At 34.4% G+C, this 24,955-nt stretch overlaps 5 protein-coding genes across 5 annotated transcripts; 1 reads left to right on the forward strand and 4 right to left on the reverse strand.

Moving 5' to 3' along the window:
• Positions 1–355: 355 nt before the first annotated feature.
• LOTGIDRAFT_152456 (hypothetical protein) lies at positions 356–996 on the reverse strand (the record flags this gene model as incomplete). The annotated part of the gene is made up of 2 exons (XM_009045896.1): positions 356–747; positions 921–996. 2 exons carry the CDS (start codon positions 994–996, stop codon positions 356–358), a joined length of 468 nt encoding a protein of 155 aa, XP_009044144.1.
• A 541-nt stretch (positions 997–1,537) lies between these two features.
• LOTGIDRAFT_152457 (hypothetical protein) lies at positions 1,538–2,275 on the reverse strand (the record flags this gene model as incomplete). The annotated part of the gene is made up of 1 exon (XM_009045897.1): positions 1,538–2,275. One exon carries the CDS (start codon positions 2,273–2,275, stop codon positions 1,538–1,540), a length of 738 nt encoding a protein of 245 aa, XP_009044145.1.
• Positions 2,276–10,323: 8,048 nt separating this feature from the next.
• LOTGIDRAFT_152458 (hypothetical protein) lies at positions 10,324–14,344 on the forward strand (the record flags this gene model as incomplete). The annotated part of the gene is made up of 4 exons (XM_009045898.1): positions 10,324–10,387; positions 10,477–10,654; positions 12,025–12,198; positions 12,571–14,344. 4 exons carry the CDS (start codon positions 10,324–10,326, stop codon positions 14,342–14,344), a joined length of 2,190 nt encoding a protein of 729 aa, XP_009044146.1.
• Positions 14,345–18,297: 3,953 nt separating this feature from the next.
• LOTGIDRAFT_228111 (hypothetical protein) lies at positions 18,298–19,940 on the reverse strand (the record flags this gene model as incomplete). Its single annotated transcript, XM_009045899.1, has 2 exons — positions 18,298–18,951; positions 19,376–19,940. 2 exons carry the CDS (start codon positions 19,938–19,940, stop codon positions 18,401–18,403), a joined length of 1,116 nt encoding a protein of 371 aa, XP_009044147.1. The 3' UTR covers positions 18,298–18,400.
• Positions 19,941–23,818: 3,878 nt separating this feature from the next.
• Positions 23,819–24,094, reverse strand: LOTGIDRAFT_68744 (hypothetical protein; the record flags this gene model as incomplete). Its single annotated transcript, XM_009045900.1, has 1 exon — positions 23,819–24,094. A coding segment is annotated over one exon (276 nt), but the record flags the coding sequence as incomplete, so codon positions are not given.
• Positions 24,095–24,955: the final 861 nt, after the last annotated feature.

Here is a 24,955-nt window from a genome sequence, read left to right on the forward strand (position 1 = left end):
TCATTAACATTTTTCGTAAGAAAAACTTTTATATCCGTTGGTTTCTTTCCTTCGATGTAGTTATCTATGATATTTTTTATTTCCACTTCTTCTTCGTTTTCTTCTTAATATTGAAATAGGTCTTGAACATCTTTCTTTGGTAGATATTCTAAAGCTTTGAGGAATTGATAATATGATTGCCCAGGTGTTGTTGTGTAGATATACAAAGAATCGAAATCTAAAAGGTTTGGTGTTGTCAACATGTTAAAAGTGAGATGAGTTTTCCCAGAACCGGAACTACCGCATATACACATGAGCATTGGGTTACTTGGAAATATTTCTGAATGATTAAATTTTTTGCCCATTTTTTATTATTTTAATTTGTTCCAAAAATCACTCCTTCTCCTTTATACTTTGAAAGATATATTCCTTCTCCAGTGCGTATGTTTTTTAAAAATATTCCATTACCCTTATGTTTGACTTTGATTTCTCCTGTGTCAATACTATCTACTAATTTATTTAATCCTTGTTTAACAGTTTTCTTGGTTTCTTCACTAAATCTTTTTCCAAATTCTTTCATTGTGCCTATCATTTCTCCCACTCCTGAACCTTTCTTTTCCGTTTTAGGTTTTTTAACCTCTGCTGCCAACTTTTCCATTGCTAAATTGTGTCTATGATCTACGGCTGCTTTCTTTTCATCGGCAGCTTTTGTAGAAGCAGCTTTTGCAATAGCAGCTTTCTTTTCGTTGGCAACGCTTACACCACCATCTGTAGTACCAGCCACTGTAGCCGCCGCGAATACCAGCAAATATTAAAGGTAGGGAAAATATAAATCCACCTTTTTTTTACATTTGTATCAATTCTTTCTAAATCTATATCGTCTCTTACTTTACAATATTTGTATTTATCAATAAGTTTTTTAGTTATACTGATTTTTTTACCGTTGAAAGTTATTACAGTAGGGGAATCTGTTTCAACAGCTTCTATTATTTTCATAACTAAAGTTTCTACTTTCATTTTTAAGGGTATATTTTTTACTCAATTCTTATCATTCTTCTATCTGCTATTTTAATTAAATGTTTTGCTTCTTCTAATAATAAACAATAACCTGTTACATCTCCTTGTGTTTTTTCAATATGAATATTTATGTTCACTCCTGTTTTGAAAAGATCTTCTTGGTGAGCTGATAGATCAAAACAGAAGATTGGATGATTAAGTGCAAAATCTACATATTCAAACTGAGGTAGATTTCCGAATAATTCACACATGTTTTTATAGTTTCTATACAATTCATTATAATCCTTTGTGGTTGGATTAATTGTTAAAGGTTGGTTAGGATAATTATCGTTATTTAATCTTACTTGAACTTTATGGATTAAAGGATCTTGAGTTTGGTTCATTGCCACTCTAAACACATTATTGTTATTCGTTTGAGAATCTGGTAAGTTCTTGAAACCAACTATTAAATATCTTGCTGGTTTAATAGTGTTACTGATGGGCCATGCGGTGGATTCTCCAGTTAAAGTCATGCTACCTACCGTATTGCGATGAAGAAAAGCTATTTCAATATCTTTATCTCTCCAAAGAATATCTTATCGTCGTTGATTTCTCTTTGTAGATGAATTTTATATGGTAAGCCTATGGAAACTTTTCTGTGTTCCAACAGACCGAATAAAGGATATAATTTCCAATTTACGTAATTACCCCACCTATTATTCTCAACAACATTATTATACTGAAGTACTCGTTTTTCGAATCCATGATTAGCTGCTCGTCCTACTCTTTCTATCGTGTTTCGAGCAACAACTCTCACTCTAGCTAAATCGGCATCATTTGCAAGATTTCTTACCGGTTCCTTTAAAATACTTCCATCACCAACATCGGGTATCCAACCTGAGACTGAATCGAAATCTTTAGGATATAAAACTGTTTTCAACATTGTGTCGAATTCCCCAGGATGTTTGATTGTTTCTATCGGATTTGAACCAGCTTCCAAAACCATCTCGCTAAATAAAGATGGAAAGAAATTGTTTTCTAACGTTGTATTAGTTTGTGGAACACGATTTTCATTGGGAGTTCCATCTTTAATTTTGAAATCGCATCTGAAATAAGCATCGGAAAGAAGCAACCAATTCGATAATGAATTTATTTCGAAGGTAATTCTACCACCATCATTCAATTGGGATTTAGAACCAACAGTGGGTGAGATGATAATATAATCCTCTTTTTTCTTGTTTAATGAATAACGAATCGGATCGTATAATTTACAGATTGGATCTAGTATTTTATTTGCCATTTTTAAGGTTTAAAATTTGAGTAGAAAATTTCCAAAAAAGAGTTATCTCCCTTCTACATTATTTTAATATGCTTTTTTTTTGATGGAATGTAGGAAATTGATTGAAGGTGTTTTTAGTGTATGAAATGTGAGGGTGTTTAGGTCTTTTTTTAAGTGTTAGAATTTATGAAATGTAGGGTATTTTTTAGTGTAAGAATTTTATGAAATGTAGGATGTTTTGCTGTAAGAATTTATGAAATGTAGGGAGTTTAGGTCTTTTTTGGGAGCTTATAGATTGGTCGCATTTTCCCCATGAAATGAAATGGAATGGGGAATTCCCATGCGACCAATCTATAAGCTCATATACTACTTGTATTTGGTAACGTGTGGGACACAAAGAAATTGTGAAATGCGTTCGTGTCTTAATAGACTCAGTTATGGTTCAGTTTGGTATTACCCATGTTTATGACCAAATTTGTCAGCTAACGCCAATATAATTGCCACCTCTTTCCATGTTAACAGATTCTATATTGGTGAAAGATTTCCAATTTGTCGCATGACATTCTGATCAATACTTATTGACTCATCAAAAATATACCTTTATATATAACTTTTAGTTAGGCAAATTGAAAGTAGACCACAGCTGGATATAAACATCTGCTGTAAAGGAAACGACTATTTTCTCCTTCATTCTCCCGCATCCAAATCTCGTCCTATATCCAAAAGTCTGAATGAAAAAATGCATAAAAAAAAGAAAAAAGGGGAAGGGAGGGAGGGTGTCGAAAAATACCACTGACTACATTCGTTTACATTTTATGTTTCAGTTGTCTGATTGTAATACATTTAAAGATTGTCACGTAATCACGTGACTTTTGTTTGTTCAATCATCAGTTCATTTCAGAAAGTACTTGTGTTCTATAAGTATTTGTGTTTTATAAATCATAATGAATGATAAAGGTTTGACAGGTGGGGAAGTGTCGTTCAGCACTTGATTCATTGTTGTTTGTAAGCAAGTGCTATTTATGGCGCCAGGCAGGGTTTCGGTAAAATGTTGTTTTGAATTTCGGGTTTCGTTTGGCGGTTCGGTTCGTTAGTACTTGGATTATTTACATCGTATAAGAGAAAGTGGTTGCTTTACATTCCATAGTAGAAAATATAAAATAAAACAATCGTCCTATAATGGTCAACACAGAGACTTTGTATGATATTATTAGGAAAATATACATTAATGATCCTAATTACACTATTCATTTATTTCGCACCTTCGCCTTTGTTGTTTCTTGAATGTAATGTAATAAAATATATAGTTTTCAGAAGTACTAGAGATAATTCTTTCAAAAATAGATCAAAGAGGGATTTCTCTTTCTATTACAATATATGTCTCTTCTATATATGGTAGAATCTCCAGAAGGGTCAGTCGCGGATAATGCTGGATTTCAAGACTCAAATTTCGCCGATTTGCTTAGCTCAATAATCCCCGTTAAGGTACGATAGGTCAAACGGATGGCGAAACTGTCCCTTTTATATATTGTGACATGAAAACTTGTGAATACAATTGAAGCTGTATGAACAAGCCGTATAAATTCCCTCTATTTTGTGGTAATGTTTACACTTCGATGATATGAATATGAATGTCAAGGTGATTTGTAGTCCGAAACATTTGCCTCCATTCAGGTTCTTTGGGCAGTTGTCTGCTGGTGTAGAGTGTAAACTGGGCCCGTTTTGTGGAAATTTTTCGAAGGCGCGGGTTTTTAAACCCATTTATTTTAATCGGATCCTCTAAACCCAGATATTTTCGGAAAGGTGGATAGGTTTGCAATTCAGCCATGCCAGTATTAATGTACCAAAAAAAATTCATGACACGTCTGTAGTTACATCAAATCATTTAAGACTGATGCGCAACAGAAGTTCAAAGATCACAAGGAGATGTGGTATATCTCAGGGCCTAGGTTTTTACTATCAAAATAGCAATCAGAATAGAGGTTGGGATAGAGGCAGATGGCTAGACTTCCATTGAGAGGGGATCTCGAAATGTATGTCTACGTTGCACAATAAGAGATTTGATCAAACAGTATGGAGTTTTATCCGAGGACAGATTCGCATTGAGCGATGTATGGATTCTTAATTTTATGGATAATGTATAACGTGTACTAACTTTATAGTTGGATGAAGTGTCGTTTCTTCCTGTTACTCTCGAGAAGTTATTTATAAAAATTATTATCTATATATTGGATTATAATGTCAGTATTACCTGATAATATTCACGTTGTTATCTACTGATAATAATTCAATGATTAAAAAGTTAAAAAAGTGCTTTCGCATCTCTTTAGCGTTCATAAAAAAGAAGACTTTCGTTTTCTGGAGATGCCCTTTCGAAGGTGTAGAAGCGTAACCCCAACAAGGTTTTGGTTGACAGATAACACTAACAGAGAATTTTTTAGAAAATTCATTGCACGATGCCAACTCTTCCGTTCTGTTTTCAGGTAAAGTGTTTTTTTTTATGAAATTTGACAGAGGTCTTTCAGCTTTGTAACGGTGTATAAATTATTATTCCCGCTGGATGTGTGAACCATGCCAATTTCCCGTTTCTATTTCTGAAACACCTTGATAGAAGTGATAAATTATTCAGCAGATGAAAATATAAAGGAAAATATAGCTTGCCAGGCAAGGTAATATACGCCTATTGGCTTCAGCTTTGATTTTAAATAAAACACATTTAACAGTACAGTAACAATCACCAGTTGGAAATATTTTAACTTCGGTCATACACTTCTTTGGGATGATACTGAACAATATTACTAAGTTTTGTCAAAAAGAATAGAGCCTTTAAGTTTTTACGAGATAAAAATTAAATTCGTTTTCAAGAACGAGGTCAACTCACATAAAAAAAAGTTTTCAATTTTTTGATTTTCAATAAAGTTCATCCATGAATGATAATAAACAATTCCACCACGTTTTATCAAAACACGTCAAGAATCGCTCCTTCTAGAGGGTTTAGCAGCTAAAGATTGAACGCGTTTTCAAGAACAAGTGCAATAACTAAATACTACATATATTTTTCAATTTTCTGATTTTCAGAAGGGTTTATCTTCGGTTGATTACAAACACTCACACCAAATTTCGCCACAGTCCTTCAAGAATTGTGCCTTCTGGCGTCTTTACGAGCCAAAAAATGAACGTATTTTCAAGAACAATGGGCTACTATTCCTTTTTTCAGATGGGTTCATCCTGGGGTGATTACAAACACTCACACCAAGTTTCGTCATAATCCATCCATCATGGACTGACGGACGGGCATGGGTGACGCCAATATATGCATTTATGTATGAAGTTTTATGCATAAAAAATAAAAACTAGAGCCACTCGTGGCACAGAGTGGGACTTTGCAAATGTAGCAAATTGCAAAAGACCCCGAAAAAATCAACCATCGGCGATAATTATTTCAAGTGCAAGAACAGCCTAAAGTTGAGAAAATTTAAAAAAAAATTCTAATACCGGAAGTAGACGACAGACCTCACAAATGAAAGTATCAGCTGATAGCCAAGGTCAATGACCTTTGATCTTGTAAAGTAGAAGGTCTAAAAAGGTCAAGATCAAGAGGTATGAGTCATCAAAATTTCAAATTGCACACGACTATAAAACCGGAAGTTGATTATTATTAACATGATAGCCTTTGTTAGCTGTTCGTAGCAACTAACATTTACCTCTGGAGGCGGAAAGGCGCCTTTGTTATGTTCTAAGCAGTAATAGCCACTAACAACTTCTTGAAATAATCAACTAATAAAAGGCGAATCGGGTGAAGAAATTGTGAAATGCGTTAGTGTCTTTATATACTCAGTTATGGTTCAGTTTGGTATTACCCATGTTTATGACCAAATTTGGCTTATGTAGTGTTGATACAAACAAAAATTTGATATTCCAAAAATGAATTGGTGCAATTCCAATAACAAGTATCATTGTATGTCTGGCCCTAAACGTGTCTATATCCCGTAAAATATCACGTCAGAAGAATAGGTACAGCCAAATTTGTCGGCCTACGCCAATATAATTGCCACCTCTTTCCATGTTAACAGATTCTATATCGGTGAAAGATTTCCAATTTGTCGCATGACATTCTGATCAATACTTATTGACTCATCAAAAATATACCTTTATATATAACTTTTAGTTAGGCAAATTGAAAGTAGACCACAACTGGATATAAACATCTGCCTGTAAAGGAAACGACTATTTTCGCCTTCATTCTCCCGCATCAAAATCTCTTCATGTATCCACAAGTCTGAATGAAAAATGCATAAAAAAAAGAAAAAAGGGGAAGGGAGGGAGGGTGTCGAAAAATACCACTGACTACATTCGTTTACATTTTATGTTTCAGTTGTCTGATTGTAATACATTTAAAGATTGTCACGTAATCACGTGACTTTTGTTTGTTCAATCATCAGTTCATTTCAGAAAGTACTTGTGTTCTATAAGTATTTGTGTTTTATAAATCATAATGAATGATAAAGGTTTGACAGGTGGGGAAGTGTCGTTCAGCACTTGATTCATTGTTGTTTGTAAGCAAGTGCTATTTATGGCGCCAGGCAGGGTTTCGGTAAAATGTTGTTTTGAATTTCGGGTTTCGTTTGGCGGTTCGGTTCGTTAGTACTTGGATTATTTACATCGTATAAGAGAAAGTGGTTGCTTTACATTCCATAGTAGAAAATATAAAATAAAACAATCGTCCTATAATGGTCAACACAGAGACTTTGTATGATATTATTCGGAAAATATACATTAATGGTCCTGATTACACTATTCATTCATTTCGCACCTTCGCCATTTTTGTTTCTTGAATATAATGTAATGTAAAAATAAATAGTTTTCAGAAGTACTAGAGATAATTCTTTCAAAAATAGATCAAAGAGGGATTTCTCTTTCTATTACAATATATGTCTCTTCTATATATGGTAGAATCTCCAGAAAGGTCAGTCGCGGATAATGCTGGATTTCAAGACTCAAATTTCGCCGATTTGCTTAGCTCAATAATCCCCGTTAAGGTACGATAGGTCAAACGGATGGCGAAACTGTCCCTGGACAGCAAATATAAAAGTATAAATAGATAGCCAATGCCAGTGATGTTTGATCCTACAAAGGTCAAGGTCAACAAAGGTCAAGGTCAAAAACTGAAAATTTTGAAATTCCAAAACCCGTTCCCTTTTTTGAACTATGAAGCGGAAACAACCGAACTTTTAAAACAAAGTGGCTCAAAACATGAAATAATTGTATGCAAATTTCCATTTTGAACAAATGTATACTTTGCGAGTTATGCCCGTGGCCAAAAATGTCATAAATGAGTAATTTAACCCCGATGTGCCACGCCCACCTCAATTTTTTTTGCATAGGTTAATTGATATTCAAAATGTTACGTTATGTTCCAAATGTCAAGCTCCTACATAATACAGGTCAAGAGATATAGGTTAACAAATGTCAACAAAGGTCAAAATCGAAAAATGAAAATATCCAAATGTAAAAAACCCGTTCCTTTTTTGGAACTATAAAGCTGAAACAACTGAGCTGTTAATACAAACTGGCCAAAAGGATGAGATAATTGTGTGCAAAGTCCCTTCTTGAAGAAACGTATCCTATGCGAGTTATGCCCCTGCCCCAAAATGTATGCAATTAGTAATTCAACCCGGATGTGCCACGCCCACCTCAATTTTTTGGTCATAGGTGAATTCATATTCAAAATGTCTAGTTGTTTTCCAAATATCAAGGTTCTACATCAAATAGGTCATAAGATATACATACACCAAGCTCAAAAAGACACAAACATTGTAAAAAAAACACTCAAATTTAAAAAAAGTACGAATTTCAATTTTGCTTTAAAAACTTATGTTATATATCGTTAGAAAGAGTATGAAGAGCACATTACGAATCCGAAAAAATTAACCCTCTAGGTTATTTAGGTCACGTGCTAGAGCAGTCCAAAGTTGCGAATTTGGCTGTTTTCAGACAGCCATACAACCGGAAGTAGATGTCGAAGTCAAATATGAAAGTATCAGTTGATAGCCAAGGTCAATGACCTTTGACCCAATGAGTAGGTCATCAACGGTCAAGGTCATGAGATATGAGCCTTCAAACTTCGAAAAAATTCAATCGGAAATTGCAAAAAAGCAAAAGCGAAATTCAAAAATCGGCTCCGACAGTTTTTTTTCTGATTTTCATTTTCTTTCATTTGACACCAAAATTAACAAAATCGGATAAGCCGTTATCTCTGGATAGATTCTGACGCATTTCAGAAAAATCAAAATGGCGACCAAAGTATCACCTTCGGACCGGATTTTATATTCTTCGTTTTTTTGTCATAACTTTGGTTATCGATTCATATAAGTTTCGTCGCGCTAAATTAATTACACCGGAAGTAGTTCAACCGGAAGTGAGAATCGATTTCCCGTTTAAACCGGAAATAAAGTAAAAAATTTGACTATACAATCTTGTTTACATTCTTAAATTGTCTTTGCTCAATTTTTTTTTAGATTTATCAGACAAAAAGTGAAAAAGTTTTTTTTTTGGGTCAAAAATTGCAAAATTCGGCCGAAAAATGTGTGCAACAAATATTCGATTTTCGAAATTTTTTAAGTGCTATCATATCAGGAGTTACAGTTAGATTCTAGAAATGAAAACCCGAAGAAAATCGACCCAAAAATGCCATTTTTAGAGCCGATTATTCTTTTTTTGCACATGTTGAGCTGATAGACGAAGTGCTCAGTTTATAATTTAAGGTTGGAAAACTGTATAACTTGTCCTACGTACATATATTAGAAAGAATATGACAGAGAAAATAAAATAAGTTGAGGATAGAGAAGACCATGTCTCAAGTACAAAGGGGTTACATTCAGCCTGTTTGATATCGATTTGACCTTATGCATTTTATATATCAAATTTTCGTAAGTAATTGTAATCAAATGGCGAAAACCACAACATTATATTCTGCAGTTCATTCAAATTCCGTGATGAAACAATTTTCGAGTCGAAAGAAAAAATTTGTCAAAAAATCTGTATTAGAATTGCACTTTTGAGTGTTAAGAAGAAACGAAATGTCAGCGGATCGACGCCCATGTATGCATAGTGTCCTCATATGGGTACAGCAATAAATTTGAATTTCATTTTCATAACGATATGCAGACACAAATCAACGTACCAATAATTCTGGGACTTCGAACACTGAACTGTAACTCGTCCGTTTTCTTCTTTCGCCCAAACATTTGTTTGTTTGAACAGGGTATACGTCGTGTTTTCTGATGAAAAACCCGTTCCTTTATTCTAGTTTTTCTATTTTCTATTTTGATGTGACGAGATCTCACGGTGCATGAATAAAGTTTTTTAGGTTGTAATTGAATTACATAGACATTCGAGAATATTAGAAATACAAAACACGCGATATACGTGTGCAATGAGAGAAAATTTACCAAAACAGCCTCGTATCCTTCTTTCTCCGGAGTAATAAGCATTTTTATAATGGTGATCAACCAGCTTCTTCCCTCTCAATTTTTCATTTTTTCAAATTTACCAAAGTATTCCATGTACAGACCTTAATGCATTAAATTCTTTCGCAAATCCTTTAGAATTGTGTCAATTAAACCATCGAGGTATTGTTTTTTTTCTTTTTCATTCATTCATTCATTATATTGTCCCCATAGGCTGAATGTAAAATAAAGAGTTAATTATTAATGCCCTTGAATTCAATGTGACAAATGTCGCATATTAATTTGTCTCTATTGCGATAATTCGGTAATTCTATAGAAATTGATATTTTTAAATAATTTGTTAATTTTTAGTAAGGTGATAATAATATTAGCATGAAACATCTGCCTCTATTCCAGCCCCTGTTAGCTATTTGCATAGTTTCGGTCTGTAATAATACCAAAATCTGTCTGAAATATCATTATACAGCTACAGAACTTTTTATTATTTCAAGCGAGAGGGGTATAAAAAGGAGCTGCTTAACAGAGTATTAAGAAAACGAAGTCTGTACCTACTGATACTAACTTTAATTATTTGCATCTGGTATCTGGCATGGAACCAAGATGAAAAAAAATCGTTTGTTACGGATCAGCAGATTCCGTTATTACATCATGCTGTCAACTCTAGGTAAGTTATTCTATCATTTTATACACCAATGTTCAGATATATATTCATTTGATACAATTATATCATTCTATTCATAGTATAATCTACAGGTCTTAACCAGGACCTTGCGAGTGTATACAGCTACTCGTATCGTTGTGGGTTTATACAGCTACTCCTATCCAGAAACTTGCGAGTGTATACAGCTACTCGTATCGATGTGGGTTTATACAGCTACTCGTATCGTTGTGGGGTTTATACAGTTACTCGTAACCTTGCGGGTGTATACAGGTACTCGTATCGTTGTGGGTTTATACAGATACTCGTAACCTTGTAGGTTAATACAGCTATTCGTATCGTCGTGGGATTTATACAGCTACTCATAACCTTGCGGGTGTATACAGCTACTCGTATCGTTGTGGGTTTATACAGCTACTCGTATAGTTGTGGGTGTATACAGCTACTCGTAACCACGCGGGTGTATACAGCTACTCGTATCGTTGTGGGTTTATCATCTACTCGTATCGTTGTGGGTGTATACAGCTACTCGTAACCTTGTGAGTGTATACAGCTACTCGTATCGTTGTGGGTTTATACAGCTACTCGTATCGTTGTGGGTATATACAGCTACTCGTAACCTTGTGGGTGTACTTCTAACCAGGACCTTGCGAGTGTATACAGTTACTCGTGTCGTTGTGGGTTTATACAGCTACTCGTATCGTCGTGGGTTTATACAGCTACTCCTAATCAGGACCTTGAGAGTGTATACAGCTACTCGTATCGTTGTGGGTTTATACAGCTGCTCCTTACCAGGACCTTGCGAGTGTATACAGCTACTCGTATCGTTGTGGGTTAATACAGCTACTCCTATTGTTGTTGGTTTATACAGCTACTCCTTACCTTGCGGGTGTATACAGGTACTCGTATCGTTGTGGGTTTATACAGCTATTCGTATCGTTGTGGGTTTATACAGCTACTCGTATCGTTGTGGGTTTATACAGCTACTCCTAACCTTGCGGGTGTATACAGCTACTCGTATCGTTGTGGGTTTATACAGCTACTCCTAACCTTGAGGGTGTATACAGGTACTCGTATCGTAATGGATTTATACAGCTACTCGTATCGTTGTGGGTTTATACAGGTACTCGTATCGTTGTGGGTGTATAAAGCTACTCGTAACCTTGTAGGTGTATACAGCTACTCGTATCGTTGTGGGTTTATACAGGTACTCGTATCGTTGTGGGTGTATAAAGCTACTCGTAACCTTGTAGGTGTATACAGCTACTCGTATCGTTGTGGGTTTATACAGGTACTCGTATCGTTGTGGGTGTATAAAGCTACTCGTAACCTTGTAGGTGTATACAGCTACTCTTATCGTTACGGATGTAGTGTAATGGACAAAGATGTATTTTTTTCTTTTCACTATGTTTTATGACTCATTTACATATTCAGTGACTTACGATGGCTACTTGACACAATTCATGTCTACCTCATTGCATTTGTTTGATTTTACAAGATAAAAAAAATTGTTCAAGTTACATATATATATAACTTATCAACTATGTAACAGGGGGAAATAGGTTAAATAATGTCAGCAGGGGCTGTTGTCTCTAAACACAATGGCTACAACATATACAATAACATCTTGATTAATCTTTCAGATTACCCCAGAATACAATTTCTAGAAATTCACACCTCGGTGCAGTTTTCAAGGGAAATATATGGGTGATTCTGGAGACAGACAGAAGTCCATCAACAAGTGAGAAGAAATTCTGTGATAATTCTGGATATACTGTTCTAGTTATCGGTAACGATTTATACAGAACACAATGGAGGTAGGTGATCATTTATCACAGTTGTTATTTGTAGGAATATATCAGTGTTGTCACAAAATAACATTGTTCTCTATTGGATTAAAAAGTTATAATTTTTTAACGCTAACAAGGTTTTTTTTGTATAAATATATTTATAATATCAAAAGATTAAGAGAACAGACTGTCATCTACAATATCTTCTCATAGGTAAAGGGTCATCCTGGTTACCACAAATAACACGGTTTTGTAATGTTAGATATATTTCAATGTGTTAGAAATGAGTGAAATAGAGCATGGTTTTAGATACTTTCATTGATATATAATATACGATTCAAAATATTACCTTTTAAGGAAAAACATACAAAAATATTCAAAATATTTCCAATATTTCAGCAAAGCAAAATGTCGGTTCCATGGTCTTTCAGATCAGGAAAAACTCAACTTCAAATCTGCCATGTATCTGAAAAATTCCAACGTTTCAAGTACAGTCAGAAAGAATATTGGTATTTTATTCGCCATCCAACAAGGAGCTACAGTTATCTATGATTTAAAAACAATCAGTGATTTTCTCAATATAGATTTTAATCACAAATGGTGTTTAAGATATTCAGGACCGGAGAATTTTAATCCATTTCTACATTTTAAAATCGTGAATGCTGGTGATAGGAGTGGTAGTTTCATTTATAATTTGACTGACTGTAAACAAAGTGTCATTAGTATCCTTCCTAGTATTAATCTGACAGATATTACGTCATTTCCGGTAACTATACAGAAAAATGTGAATGCAGCTGTACCATCTATATCTGTGTCACGTGGCATTTTCTTAAAATTTGTACCAGAATCACAGATCTATCATAGAGACTCGTTCTGGAATTCTGTAATATTCCCTAAAACTACAGTGGCTGCAGCACTGTTTACAAGTTATTGGAAGCAATATTTACTTCAACAAGTCGGTGAAGATTTGTCTGTTATAGCTCAGGGAAACACCAAATATAGAAATTATAACTTCAACTCTACACCTTATTCCATTTATCAGCAGATATTTCACTCTCACACTTGTAATGGTTATATATCTATTCCACAGTGTGCTATAAAACTTGCCAAACTCTTTGTGCAGTATAAAATATGGGAACCGTCTAATCTTGAATTATTATTGGCGTGGTTTGGCGACCTTAATAGACTCAATTACACACTTCCGGTACTGGATAAAAAGCAGAACGAGTCTCCCACGGCGGTCATCCAATATTCACCCAAGGTCTCCCTTAAAACTCAAAATTTAACAAATATATGTGACAAACAGGTGAAAATAAAACCCACTCTTAAACGAATTGAAGATATTTTATTGTTGATAGTTTTCAATCATCCTATTTACAAACATGTTGGTTTTTTACATGAATTATATTCTAGAACGTTTACTAATATAATTTATTGTGGTGACAATAGTCAACAATTTCAATCGAATACTCAATATTTAGACTATAATCTAACGTTTATTGAACAATCCGTCAACATGGGATATCAAATATATAAATGTGTGTCTGTTGCTATGAAAATAGACTACAACGTTTCGGGAATACTCATGTTAAGTGATGACGTGTTATTTAATTCGTGGAACGTTTTGGAACTACCCCAAGACAAGCCGTGGACAGGGCAATTATATCGTGTGCAACTTGGTGAACGAAATAGTTGGGGCAACTGGCAAAAATGGTTCGGTGAAAGAGCATTTACTAGTGCTTGGAATGAGATCATTTCTCATCAAAAACATCCACATGCCCAAAATAAAACACCCGAATATCTAACAGATTATTTACAAATTGAAAATCGTTTAAATATTTTTGGTAACTCTACTAAATCTGTTGTTTATGGTTTTTCAGATATAACATACTTCCCTAGAACAATGAACAAAGATTTTATATATTATGCTGATATATTTGCTAAACATGAATTGTTTCTAGAAATAGCTATACCTGTTTTGATTGGTGGTTTGACATCAAGTGATGATATTTTTTTGATAGCTGGGTCTTATCTCTGGGATCAAGAGCGAAATTATTATCAAAACTTCTATAATACCAGTCATCTATTTTTTCATCCATTTAAATGGAGTGTTGAATTGAACAAAGATGAAGGAAGACAATTTTTATGTGAGGAATATTTTCCTTATTTGTGATTAAAGGACCAGGCATCTGTTTGACCAATCGTACCTTAGTCTCAGAAATCGAATTTGTTAAGCTTATCAGTTATACTGTCCATAGCTCACAGTCGAAGTTTGAGCCTTCAAATCCACGTGTGTCTACAATTATCCTGAAACTGTGCCAAATATCTTGAAAATACATATATAAAAAATAGAATTGGCAGTTTTTTAATGAAGCCAAGGGTAAAATTAATACTAATCTTTATCCTGAAAATAATTTACACCGTGATACGGAATATACTGACCTTAATGACATTGCCGATGTTATTGATAATCATTTTACAAATATAACCGATGATATTAAACCAAATTATAAACCCCTTTCTCGTGAAAATATTACTTGTATTGAAAACCATGTTTCAAACAAAGTTCCACAAAATCAGTATTTTAAAATTGATTACATTAAATGTAAGGACGTTCTTAATTTACTTTTGTCACTTGATTGTAAGAAATCAACTGGTCCTGATTTTATTGGTCCTAAGGTATTACGTTTATCAGCTGATTATATTACTACTTCTCTAACTTATATTGTTAATTTATGTATAGCCAAAAATACTTTTCCTGATACCTGAAAGACATGCTAAGATCAGACATTACAAATTTCTTTAATACATTTGAACTTTTCTATAAATTTCAATCTAGCTTCCGGAAACATCATTCTTGCAATACTGCACTTTGGCACTGCAAAAAATGTGTGACTCTTGGCTTAATGCAATTGATAATGGGGAAATGTCAGGAGTTGTCTACTTAGATTTTAGTAAAGCTTTTGGTATGTTAGACCACAAATTACTGGTAGAAAAATTGAAATTATACAAATTCCATTACAGCTCTTATACATTGATTAAATCTTATTTAAATTCAAGGAAGCAAAGAGTATCTCTAGGTGCATGTCAATCCGACCTCAATTCTGTAAAATGTGGGGTGCCACATGGGTCAAATCTTGGTCCTCTCCTCTTTCTCATCTTTATCAATGATTTACCATTTCATGTTAGAAATTGTGCTACAGACCTCTTTGCTGATGACAGTACTGTACACTTTTCTCACCATAACTTAAATTGTATTAATGCCACCCTTCAAGATGATATGTTTAACATTAAAACCTGGTGTGAGGATAATGGGATGGTTATAAATGCTACAAAAACCAAGGTTATATGTTAATTGGTTCCAATCTGCAAACAACAAATAACCAATTAGCATTAACTGTAAATAATGTACCTATAGAGAATGTTACTTATACTGATTTATTAGGCATTATACTATTGACCACCATCTTGAATGGGATTTCCAAATTTTCTAAAGTTCTAAAATTTTCCTTCTCAGTCAAATTAAAAAATGCATTCCATTAAGCTTACGTAAAATGTTTTATAATAGTTATATTTTACCATTTTTTGATTATTGTTCTACAGTTTGGGGTAATTCCAATAAGAGTAAATTAGATGTTTTATACAAATTACAAAAACGTGCTGCAAGTAGTATTTTAGATGAAAAAACATGATTCACCTTCGGCACCATTATTAAAAATTTTAAATTGGTTGACACTGTATCAACGTATTAGATGTAATCGTGGCATAATGACATTCAAAATATTTCGAACTGGACACCCTGAATATTTATACAATAAATTTACGGAAAGATCAAAATTAACGGAAACCAGTATGACACTGAGATCAGAAACACTCCGAACATTAGACATACCGAAATGTAATAAAACTGCTATGATGAGAACATTTCAATATACAGCTTCTTTACTTTGCAATTCATTACCACAAACTGTAAAACATAATCCTTCTTTATATACATTTAAACAAGAACTGAAGAAGTTTGTTCTTACTGACAATACTGATTAATATTATTGATTCCATAGCATTTATAACCGTTTCTTTTGTTTTTCTCACCATTTCATTTTACTTAAAAAACTTATACCATCATATATATCATATAAGAAACACAGTGTTTACATTCTAATATTTTTCACCACATCCGTGTTGCATTGTTAATGTATATATTATGTTTTATGAAATTTTCTGTATTTTTATTATATACTTAGTATATAATTCGCAGTTTCGTGGGGAAACATAGTGGTTACATTTCTATATTTCTTTCCTCATTCATGTTACATTGTAAATGTATATATGTTTTATTTTATTTTCTGTGATTTTATTCTTTCTGTAATCTTGTATATATTTTGTAGTTTAGTGGGACCTATTGAAAATTAGACTTCTGTCTAAATAGGTTGCCAAATAAAGTTATTAAAGTGAAATTCCTCGTTTGAAGAAATTTTGCGATTTTTGTACATTTCTAGTACTTCTAAAGATCATTTACATATATTCAAAACTCACATCACCCTTGAAAATGGCTAACCTGTAACTTTAAAAGGGCAAACTATGATTTTTGGTGAAGATGACACGAGGATTTATCAACCTGAACAAACCGGCCGAGATGAATATTACATCCCTGATGTTGATAAATTCCATGATATTGTGAAAAAAAACTGTTGCATATTGCGCATAAACAACTAAGACATTTCGTATTTTAGGCACTGAAGACTGTTATCTAACAGCTGCCAGTGGACGTGTCACGTGTTACATTGCCTGACAACCTATCTTTTTTATGTTTTGGTACACACTCAACTTGATATCGAATTTGTTAAGCTTAAAATTGTGCGGTCGAATTACGTGCGTTGAATATTTTCTATCAGAGAAAGCGATGTATGCTCTCAACCAATTACAAGATTGTTGTTATTGCATCAATGCACCAACATGTCATATTGTAGCATTAACACTTTGTCGGTGTCAGAAATTGTTCTCAATTTCCGGGAATGAATATCGAGAATGTTCACACTTAGTGTCAGCCCCTCTGACCTGCATCACTGACAGACAGAGAAAAAATTATTAACTCGACATATGCTTTGATTGAACCCTGGATCTTCAAGTTAGCGATCAAGCGGCTAACTAACTGAGCCATAACGGCCCCCGCTTGCCGACGACGTTCAGAATAGCTTGGTATTGTGAAGATGACCAACAGGGTCCTCGAACTATTGTGTATTTAAACCATGTGAAATTTCAAAAAGATCTAGGGATAAAAAAAGCAAGACAATTCCGTTCATCAAAATCTCGTCCAAAGTACGGTAAAAATTGTATAGTATAGTGGACTCCAACAAGAAGAAGTACCATAAGGTGTTTCGTAAAGATTTAAAAAAAACATACACACACACACATGCCTCTGAAAGGTCTTGTGGAGGTGGAAGTTAAGTCTTCTAAATTACCCAAGTTTATCTCAGGCGATCTGAAATTCTTTGGCTTCTTTCATTTAATTCAATATGAATCTATGATTTATAACATTATGAATTGTATTATAATTTTGATTTAGGAACACTGCGAGAGTTAGTTCCCTGTATTTTTAAAAGAAATCATATCCACTTGAATCACTCTATTAAAACATTTCATGGAAATGTTTGTATCAGCTAATCCCAATTGCGCGCATAGAAATTGACTTGCAAAGAAGAAACTACCAAATTCTGTCAATCTAGGGAAGCCTATTGGATTGAAAACAGCAAGACCTATAGGACTAAATATTCACCATAATGTAGGCATAGCACCCTTTGTTGTCCCGTTCAATACAACCAGCAATCCCAATTTCTAAATAAAGTGTCTGTTCCACCCTAGGCCTGTACATTTGGGAGAATAAACCCTCCCTTCCCCGAAATATAAAAATAGTCGTTTTGTGAACTGCCAATGGATGAGTATAACCGGTAGTAGTCTTCTCAAAATTTTCATGGTCATCATTTATGGATTTTTTATAGGAGACATTAAGGATTAACCAGGCTTTCATTCGACATATTGGAAAGCTTTCAACTAGATTTCTGGAAAAAGTTGTAAAACTTTAACATGGGAAGAGATGGCAAATGAATTAGTGGAGTGAGTCCAAATCAAATTCATAACAATTTTTAATACCTCCCTTTAAATATCAAAATGCAATGGTTTGTAAAACAATTTGTAATTTATAATTGAACAAAAACTCGTCTTATTCCTGTCACCAATTTTCCTTAGATCTCAAATCTCGAATATATTCAATTAAAATTTGTGATTTTACTAAATTGACTCCCAAACCATAATGTGCGCCATCAAAACTGTTCACTCCTTTGGTTAAGGTAAACGACTGTAAGATAGGGACGTTACTTTGTTTCAAATAGTGTTCAATTTGATGATTATATTTTAACACACTGTCAATACTCTGAGCCGGAATACGAGGGGTTTTTAATAATCCAGGCGCATGCGCGGAATGCCACAAATATCTTGGCCACGTTTTACTATCTTTATGACGTAATAACGGATGTAAAAAATTGTTGGTTGTTGCACTTATATTATAATCATTGTGTATTCCGATTCCGAATACAAACAACGATCTCGGTTTTCTAGTTAATTCCTGCATTTTGGTTGAGACATGCATTACGTGCTCTACTTTTGGAAGTTCGTCAAATTGCATGTGCACTGTATTGTTACACAAAGACGCATTGAAATTAATCCAAGCACGACACTCTGCGTCACTGAATACATACATTCCAACACATCTTGTATGAGTCACTGAAATAGTAAAAAGCAGCACCATTAAAAAATGCAATAAAATGAAAAATCTCTATCATATTTTGGGGTTTTATTATAGTGACAGTGTATAATCAATGTGAAAGGAGGTTGTATAGGACAATGAAGATCTACCTCAACTGGACTTGAGTGTAATCTGAATCCTTGTATTTAGAGTTGAGCTAAAAATAAAATAACTGGGCATATTTAATAAAGATTTTAATATAACTGGTATGTCATGGCTTTAGATTTCGATAGGTCAAATTTCTTTAACAATAGGATTTAATTACAATGCAATCCAATTAAATTCCCTCAAAGCCAGCATGCATATTCGTGTATGGTCAAGTTGTCACTCTCGAACATAAAGCAAAATTCCTAGATAGAGTTTAAACTTTTACATGCAGGAAACAATGTTGTATATACTTACATTGCGGTATAGGTTTGTTCCTTAGAGCTCCATCATACATATTACCTTTCACCAGCATTAACAAGGCTGTGTATAAATGTCGAATGAACGAATCACCAACGAAATAAATAGTCATACCATTTAAAATATTACACATATCTTTAGGAGTTCTTTCTGGAGGATGACAATCTGGGTGCTCTGGCGTCCAATTCGCATGCTCAGCATTTATTTGCTGCCTCATGTCTAAACACCCGGGGCATTTACACTGTTCAATAGATTTACTTGTACACACGTTGTCATAACAACATGGTTTTGCACCCTTAGGGTCACAAAGCGCGCGGAACCACAGCAATGGTCTTTGATTTCCAGTTAACCAATCAAATGTCACGTTTCCACAATGGTCATCCAATCGTTGTAAGGTTCCAGGGAGATAAAAATCACCTCTGGCTTTCTCCAAGAAAACATCCATTTCAAGTTTCATGAAAGCACTCACTTCTTGTTCCACCCACTTTCCACGAGTCATTAATTTTAAAACATTGGGGCAAAGATATTTCGAATGACGTAACGTCCGTTTCCAGGCCGCCATATTGGTTTGTAAGATAGGATGAGAGAACGTTATGAGTAAAATCCAGGCAGTTACCAAACTTGACACGGCAAATAATGCAAGAAACGTTTTGAATATTGTACGAAACCTCATCGTATCACAGGAAAGTTTCATTTAAACCAGGTAGAATAAAATCTTTTCTGAAACGAAACAATCGTTTGAATAAAATAAAGCTGGGAAGGACTAATTAATGACTGTGAATTTATTAGTATTGTGGTCCGAAAAGAGCGAGTACAAATTTGATAATACTGAACCTGCAATAGTGGTACAGAGGAACGTGATGTTCAATAACATTGCGATGATTAAAAAATGAGTGACAGCATTTGGTCTTTGTGCAACATTCGAATCCTAATAGTCCAATATACAACAAAAAACAATTAAATAGTGTATGATATCTGACAAATTCACAGTGTTACAGAGTGGGAGTGAATTTCTGTCTACAAAATCGTGAAGGTGATATTTGATTTAGAAATTCTTGTATTTATTACAGCCCTCTCGAATGTAATGACCTATCTATCCAGAGTTTGACTGTAGTAAAACAAAACAACACTTTTTAGCTCTACCATCAGCATTATGCAAACCAAACATCATGTGCGGGTAAAACAGGTGTCAGACATGCTATCAGAATAGTGCAAAATGAAGGCTTCAGTTTTACCGACACGTGTACGGGTGAGAAAACCAAATTTTAAATTATAGTAATTCATAAACAAACTTGTAAGAAGATAAGATATTAAATTTGAATTGTTGAATAGGTTGCTACAAACATTGATATAGATAATTGAAATAACTTACCCCAAAATTCATCCACTATGACTGAAATCCTTTTGATATTTGCATAATCACGGTAGTAAAAATAACATCCGGTGACTAGGACGTATAGTGAAAGTTTATATTAGTCCGTTAATAGATAAAATACCAAGGTAATTAATCAAAATATTGTTAATGAACTTCCCTAATTAGATTTACCTGTATATAATATCTGTATATAGGTGTTATATTGGTACAGATAACTCAAACATCGCCTCAGGCTACAATCATTGCATTTTCCTCAATTCTGAATTGGTTAACTGAATCTGAATGTAATGATATCTATCTATCGTTGTTTAAACCACGTCATCTTATAAAAAAATAGATTGGACCGTGATTCACTGTATCCAATATCCACTTTTCGGACTTATTTAAGAGAATATGGATGCTATGTTGACGAATACAGAACAGAGAGAGAGAGCTTGCTCTTTTTAGTACAGAAGTTGTCATTTTATATAACGTGATCATGATAAGTTAGATACATATTACATTGTATCGTAAAATCGACTGGACCATTTTCACTAGTTTTTTGCTATCGATTAATGGCATGTATTCTAAGGGCGTGTATTCTGTATTGTTGTGACACCATCCTAGCCATCCTGCTTATAATGTGAGTCTAATTCCAAGGCCCTATATCCACTAACAAATGTTCGTATTTACTTTTTGTATCATGTTGAAGCAAATAATAACTACCTAAAATTTGACACGACAGAATCCCATGTTTCGAGACTCCTACAACCTATAATTCGATAATTCGTTACAGATCCATTCGTCAGTTGGACTCACTCCACTAAAACATTTCATGCAAATGATTGTATGAATGTAGTCCAGACTATTTTTCGAAATCTTCTTTCTCTCACCCTTTTGGGTTTTTTGCATGCCTATTTTTGAGTAATCTTTGGTCTAAATTTTGAATTTGATGTATGAAATTGCATTATTTGTAAGATATGGTGAGATGATGAGAGACCTAAAGGCGGAAGGATAATTCTAAAAATAGTTGTTTTGTGAACTGCCAAACTCTAGCGGATGAGTATAACAGGTAGTAGTCTACTTTCAATTTTAGTAGCTCAAAATTTTCATGGTCATCCTTTATTGAATTTTTTAGGAGACATTGAGAATTGGTCAGGCTTTCATTCGACACATTGGAAAGCTTTCAACGAAATTTTTGAAAAAGATGTAGAAGGTTGAATTTCGTGTTTTAACATGGGAAGAGATGGCAAATGAATTAGTGGAATCCTATCGTCTGAATGCTATTGACAAAACGGTAAATCTTTTTTTCCTGCATCGACATATTTTGTAGTTACCTCCCTTCATTAACTTTTCTTTAGAACGGGCTCAACATTAGTGAACCGGGGGCCAGGTGATTCAACGCGTCCGAAGCCGCGAATATCCGATGTGGTGTATGGTACGGGATAATCGATAAAAAGAGAATAGAAATAGTAAAGGCACGAGGTAAGGGTCCGTAAATGGTCAATACAGACGAAAACAGAAGAAGTGCACGCACGTGGTACACGAAGAGTGAAATCACGAGGCATGGGTCCGGAAATGGTGCTGGCACAAATCGCTACAACTATGCGGTCTGCATTCAAGCTAAATGTTTTAACGTATAACCCATTGATACAGTGAGTTGCCGATTTGATTCGGGTGACTTCTTAAAAACCGTTGTGCCATTAACGATTTTACTTTTACTCTCTATTAGGACGTGTTCAAAAGTAACGTGGCAGTGGGCGGTTAAGTCAGGTCGGGAACAGCAATTCCGAGTGGATCGGAATACTTCCTTCCACCTACCTTGGCAATGCAATGTCGGTCGGATCATTTTGGGTTTCTGTGAATCACCTGAAACCTTTTGCACTTTCTTGTTTCTAGAAAACTCATTAATTCATTAACCAGTTTGTATTTTCAATAACATAAATAATACAGTAAAGAACGAGTATCAGGGTTTGTTATGAGCAGTTTGTAATGATCAGTTTGTCTCGTTTATTAAGCAACTACGGTTAAACAAGTCCTCAATAAAACCAATGGAATCATCAGGAATCAAGGAAACCTGCGGGTGGAGTTTTTAACTGGAGATTTTGGGAAATTCAACCGTTGTATTGGTGTTGTTTATACCAGGGCGCAGATTTTGAACATGACAAACCTTCAACATCACACGTGTACAGAACACACATCTAGCTAGTTAACGGGTAAAATGTTTTCGGAAAAAATTGGCGATTTTAGATCTTTTACGTGTTGGTTGATTTCGGGATATGTGGTTGGATCGAACAGTTTGGGTATTGAGAAAACTTCCAGTGCGAGCAGAACTATTACTGGTTTGTAAGTTATTGGACCCAAAGTTTCTGATTAGAGCATTTCGTCGTGCTGCTGGTATCTGTTGGGAAGTCTCCACAATCACTCTGTTTGCTGGATTTTCAGATGTATCATTGCTTGTTGATGGATTCCACACCGGTAGTCGAATATGTTGTAAGTCTCGCAATGTTCCTATCCATAAGAAATTAAAATCCCGATTTAAAGTGTCAAACTCTGCATTCCAAGTCTCTTCGTCATCAGTGCTTTCAGCATCCGAGTCTATATAGAATGAATTAGGCTGGGTGAGATGGCCATCTACGATATTTGATGGTAGAGGCAGAATGGGCGGCATTTCTCTTGTTTCATAGTCGTCATTTTCCACTTCCAATTTAGGTTCGGGTTGCTGCACTGGTTTAGACTGTTTATTCTGTAAAAGCAATAGGAGTAAAATTGCATACACAATACAAAAAACTACGTAATTTTAAACTAAATGTCTTTTGTGTTCAAGATATGCGATTCGCATGGTTTAATGAGGATTCCGCACCATGTAAAGTTGCATTGTTAAAAATAAGTTGCTTGTTTGCATCAATAGCAGGTTAAATTAAACACAGAACAACTTCATATTTAATGTTTCTTAAATCCCTCAGAAAAAACGTCTGCAAATTGACTAAAGGGTGATTTCATCGAATGAATATATCATTCTAAAGAAATGACAGTAAATTTTCAGAAATAATCGTAACCCTTACCGTAGTGGATTCTCCTCTGATTTGTCGGTACACATCTACAATACTGGCAAGTTGAAAGTTTTTTTGCAAGTGATTAAGGTCGGCTGAGATTAATTCTACACCAATTCTACAAATTGGACATCTTAAAATATTCTTAACACATGGTTTGGCTTTCACGAACCCTTCTAGGCACGTGTAACAGAATGAATGAAGGCATGGTAGCATAACAGGATTTCTATAAAGTTCCAAACATAGCGTACATGATAGTTCTTTCTCCATAGATTGGTGGTTATCTTGATCGCTTGCCATTTTCTGAAATACAAATATGAAATAATGAAATATAAAAGTTATCCGCCTTGATTGACTATTGGTTGTACAACTCAAGGCCTTCAACGTAGGATACAAACAGGAAAATCTTTCGAGCAAAAGAACAGCAGTATTTCTGGCCCATTTGCATCTGTCAAAATGCTCTTAAAACGTAAAGACCACGCTTCATGACCCCATCATAACTACATGCCACTTTCTCCATGTCAACGTTTCCGATCTGTTCTCACAAGAGTGAAAACCAGACCAAACACCTTAAAAGTATCATCCGAACCTTTGTGATGTACTTTAATTCGTGAGAAAATCCAAAATGATAATAATTTATCTTATCAATATTTGTTTTGTGCATTGTTTGATTGTAAATCGTTGACCTGGTCACCTCGACAAATACTCATCAGTGAACTTAATTAGCTACATGATGTAGGCCTATGATTTAAATTCCTAATCGGTCAAGGCCAAAAATACTAAATAGTGTCAATGCATAAGATGTCAAAATTAGCCCAATAAAGTGTAAATATGTAAAACAATAAAATCGAAGCTATTTCGATTCTGGCAAATTACTCACGAAACCAAATTCAAGATATTTCATGTTTCATGTCATCTGAATGGTCAATCACTAAAATCAATTTCAATTGTTTTATCATCCAATTAGATGTAGGGTTTCCAACTTTTTCTTCTTGTCAGCCCTTTTAGGACTCTTGCTCAATTACATTACATCCCCACCCCCTGTATTTCTTCAATTGTCAAATCAAAAAGCATCTTAGTTAAGTTTTCGAAAATAAGGCCCAGATTTTAAACTACTCAAAACAATATTGTACATGTACCACATCTAGTGGGAAATACTCCTCTTTCTGT

The sequence above is a fragment of the Lottia gigantea genome (assembly GCF_000327385.1).
Source record: "Lottia gigantea unplaced genomic scaffold LOTGIsca_1, whole genome shotgun sequence".
In the NCBI taxonomy this organism is placed as follows: domain Eukaryota; kingdom Metazoa; phylum Mollusca; class Gastropoda; family Lottiidae; genus Lottia; species Lottia gigantea.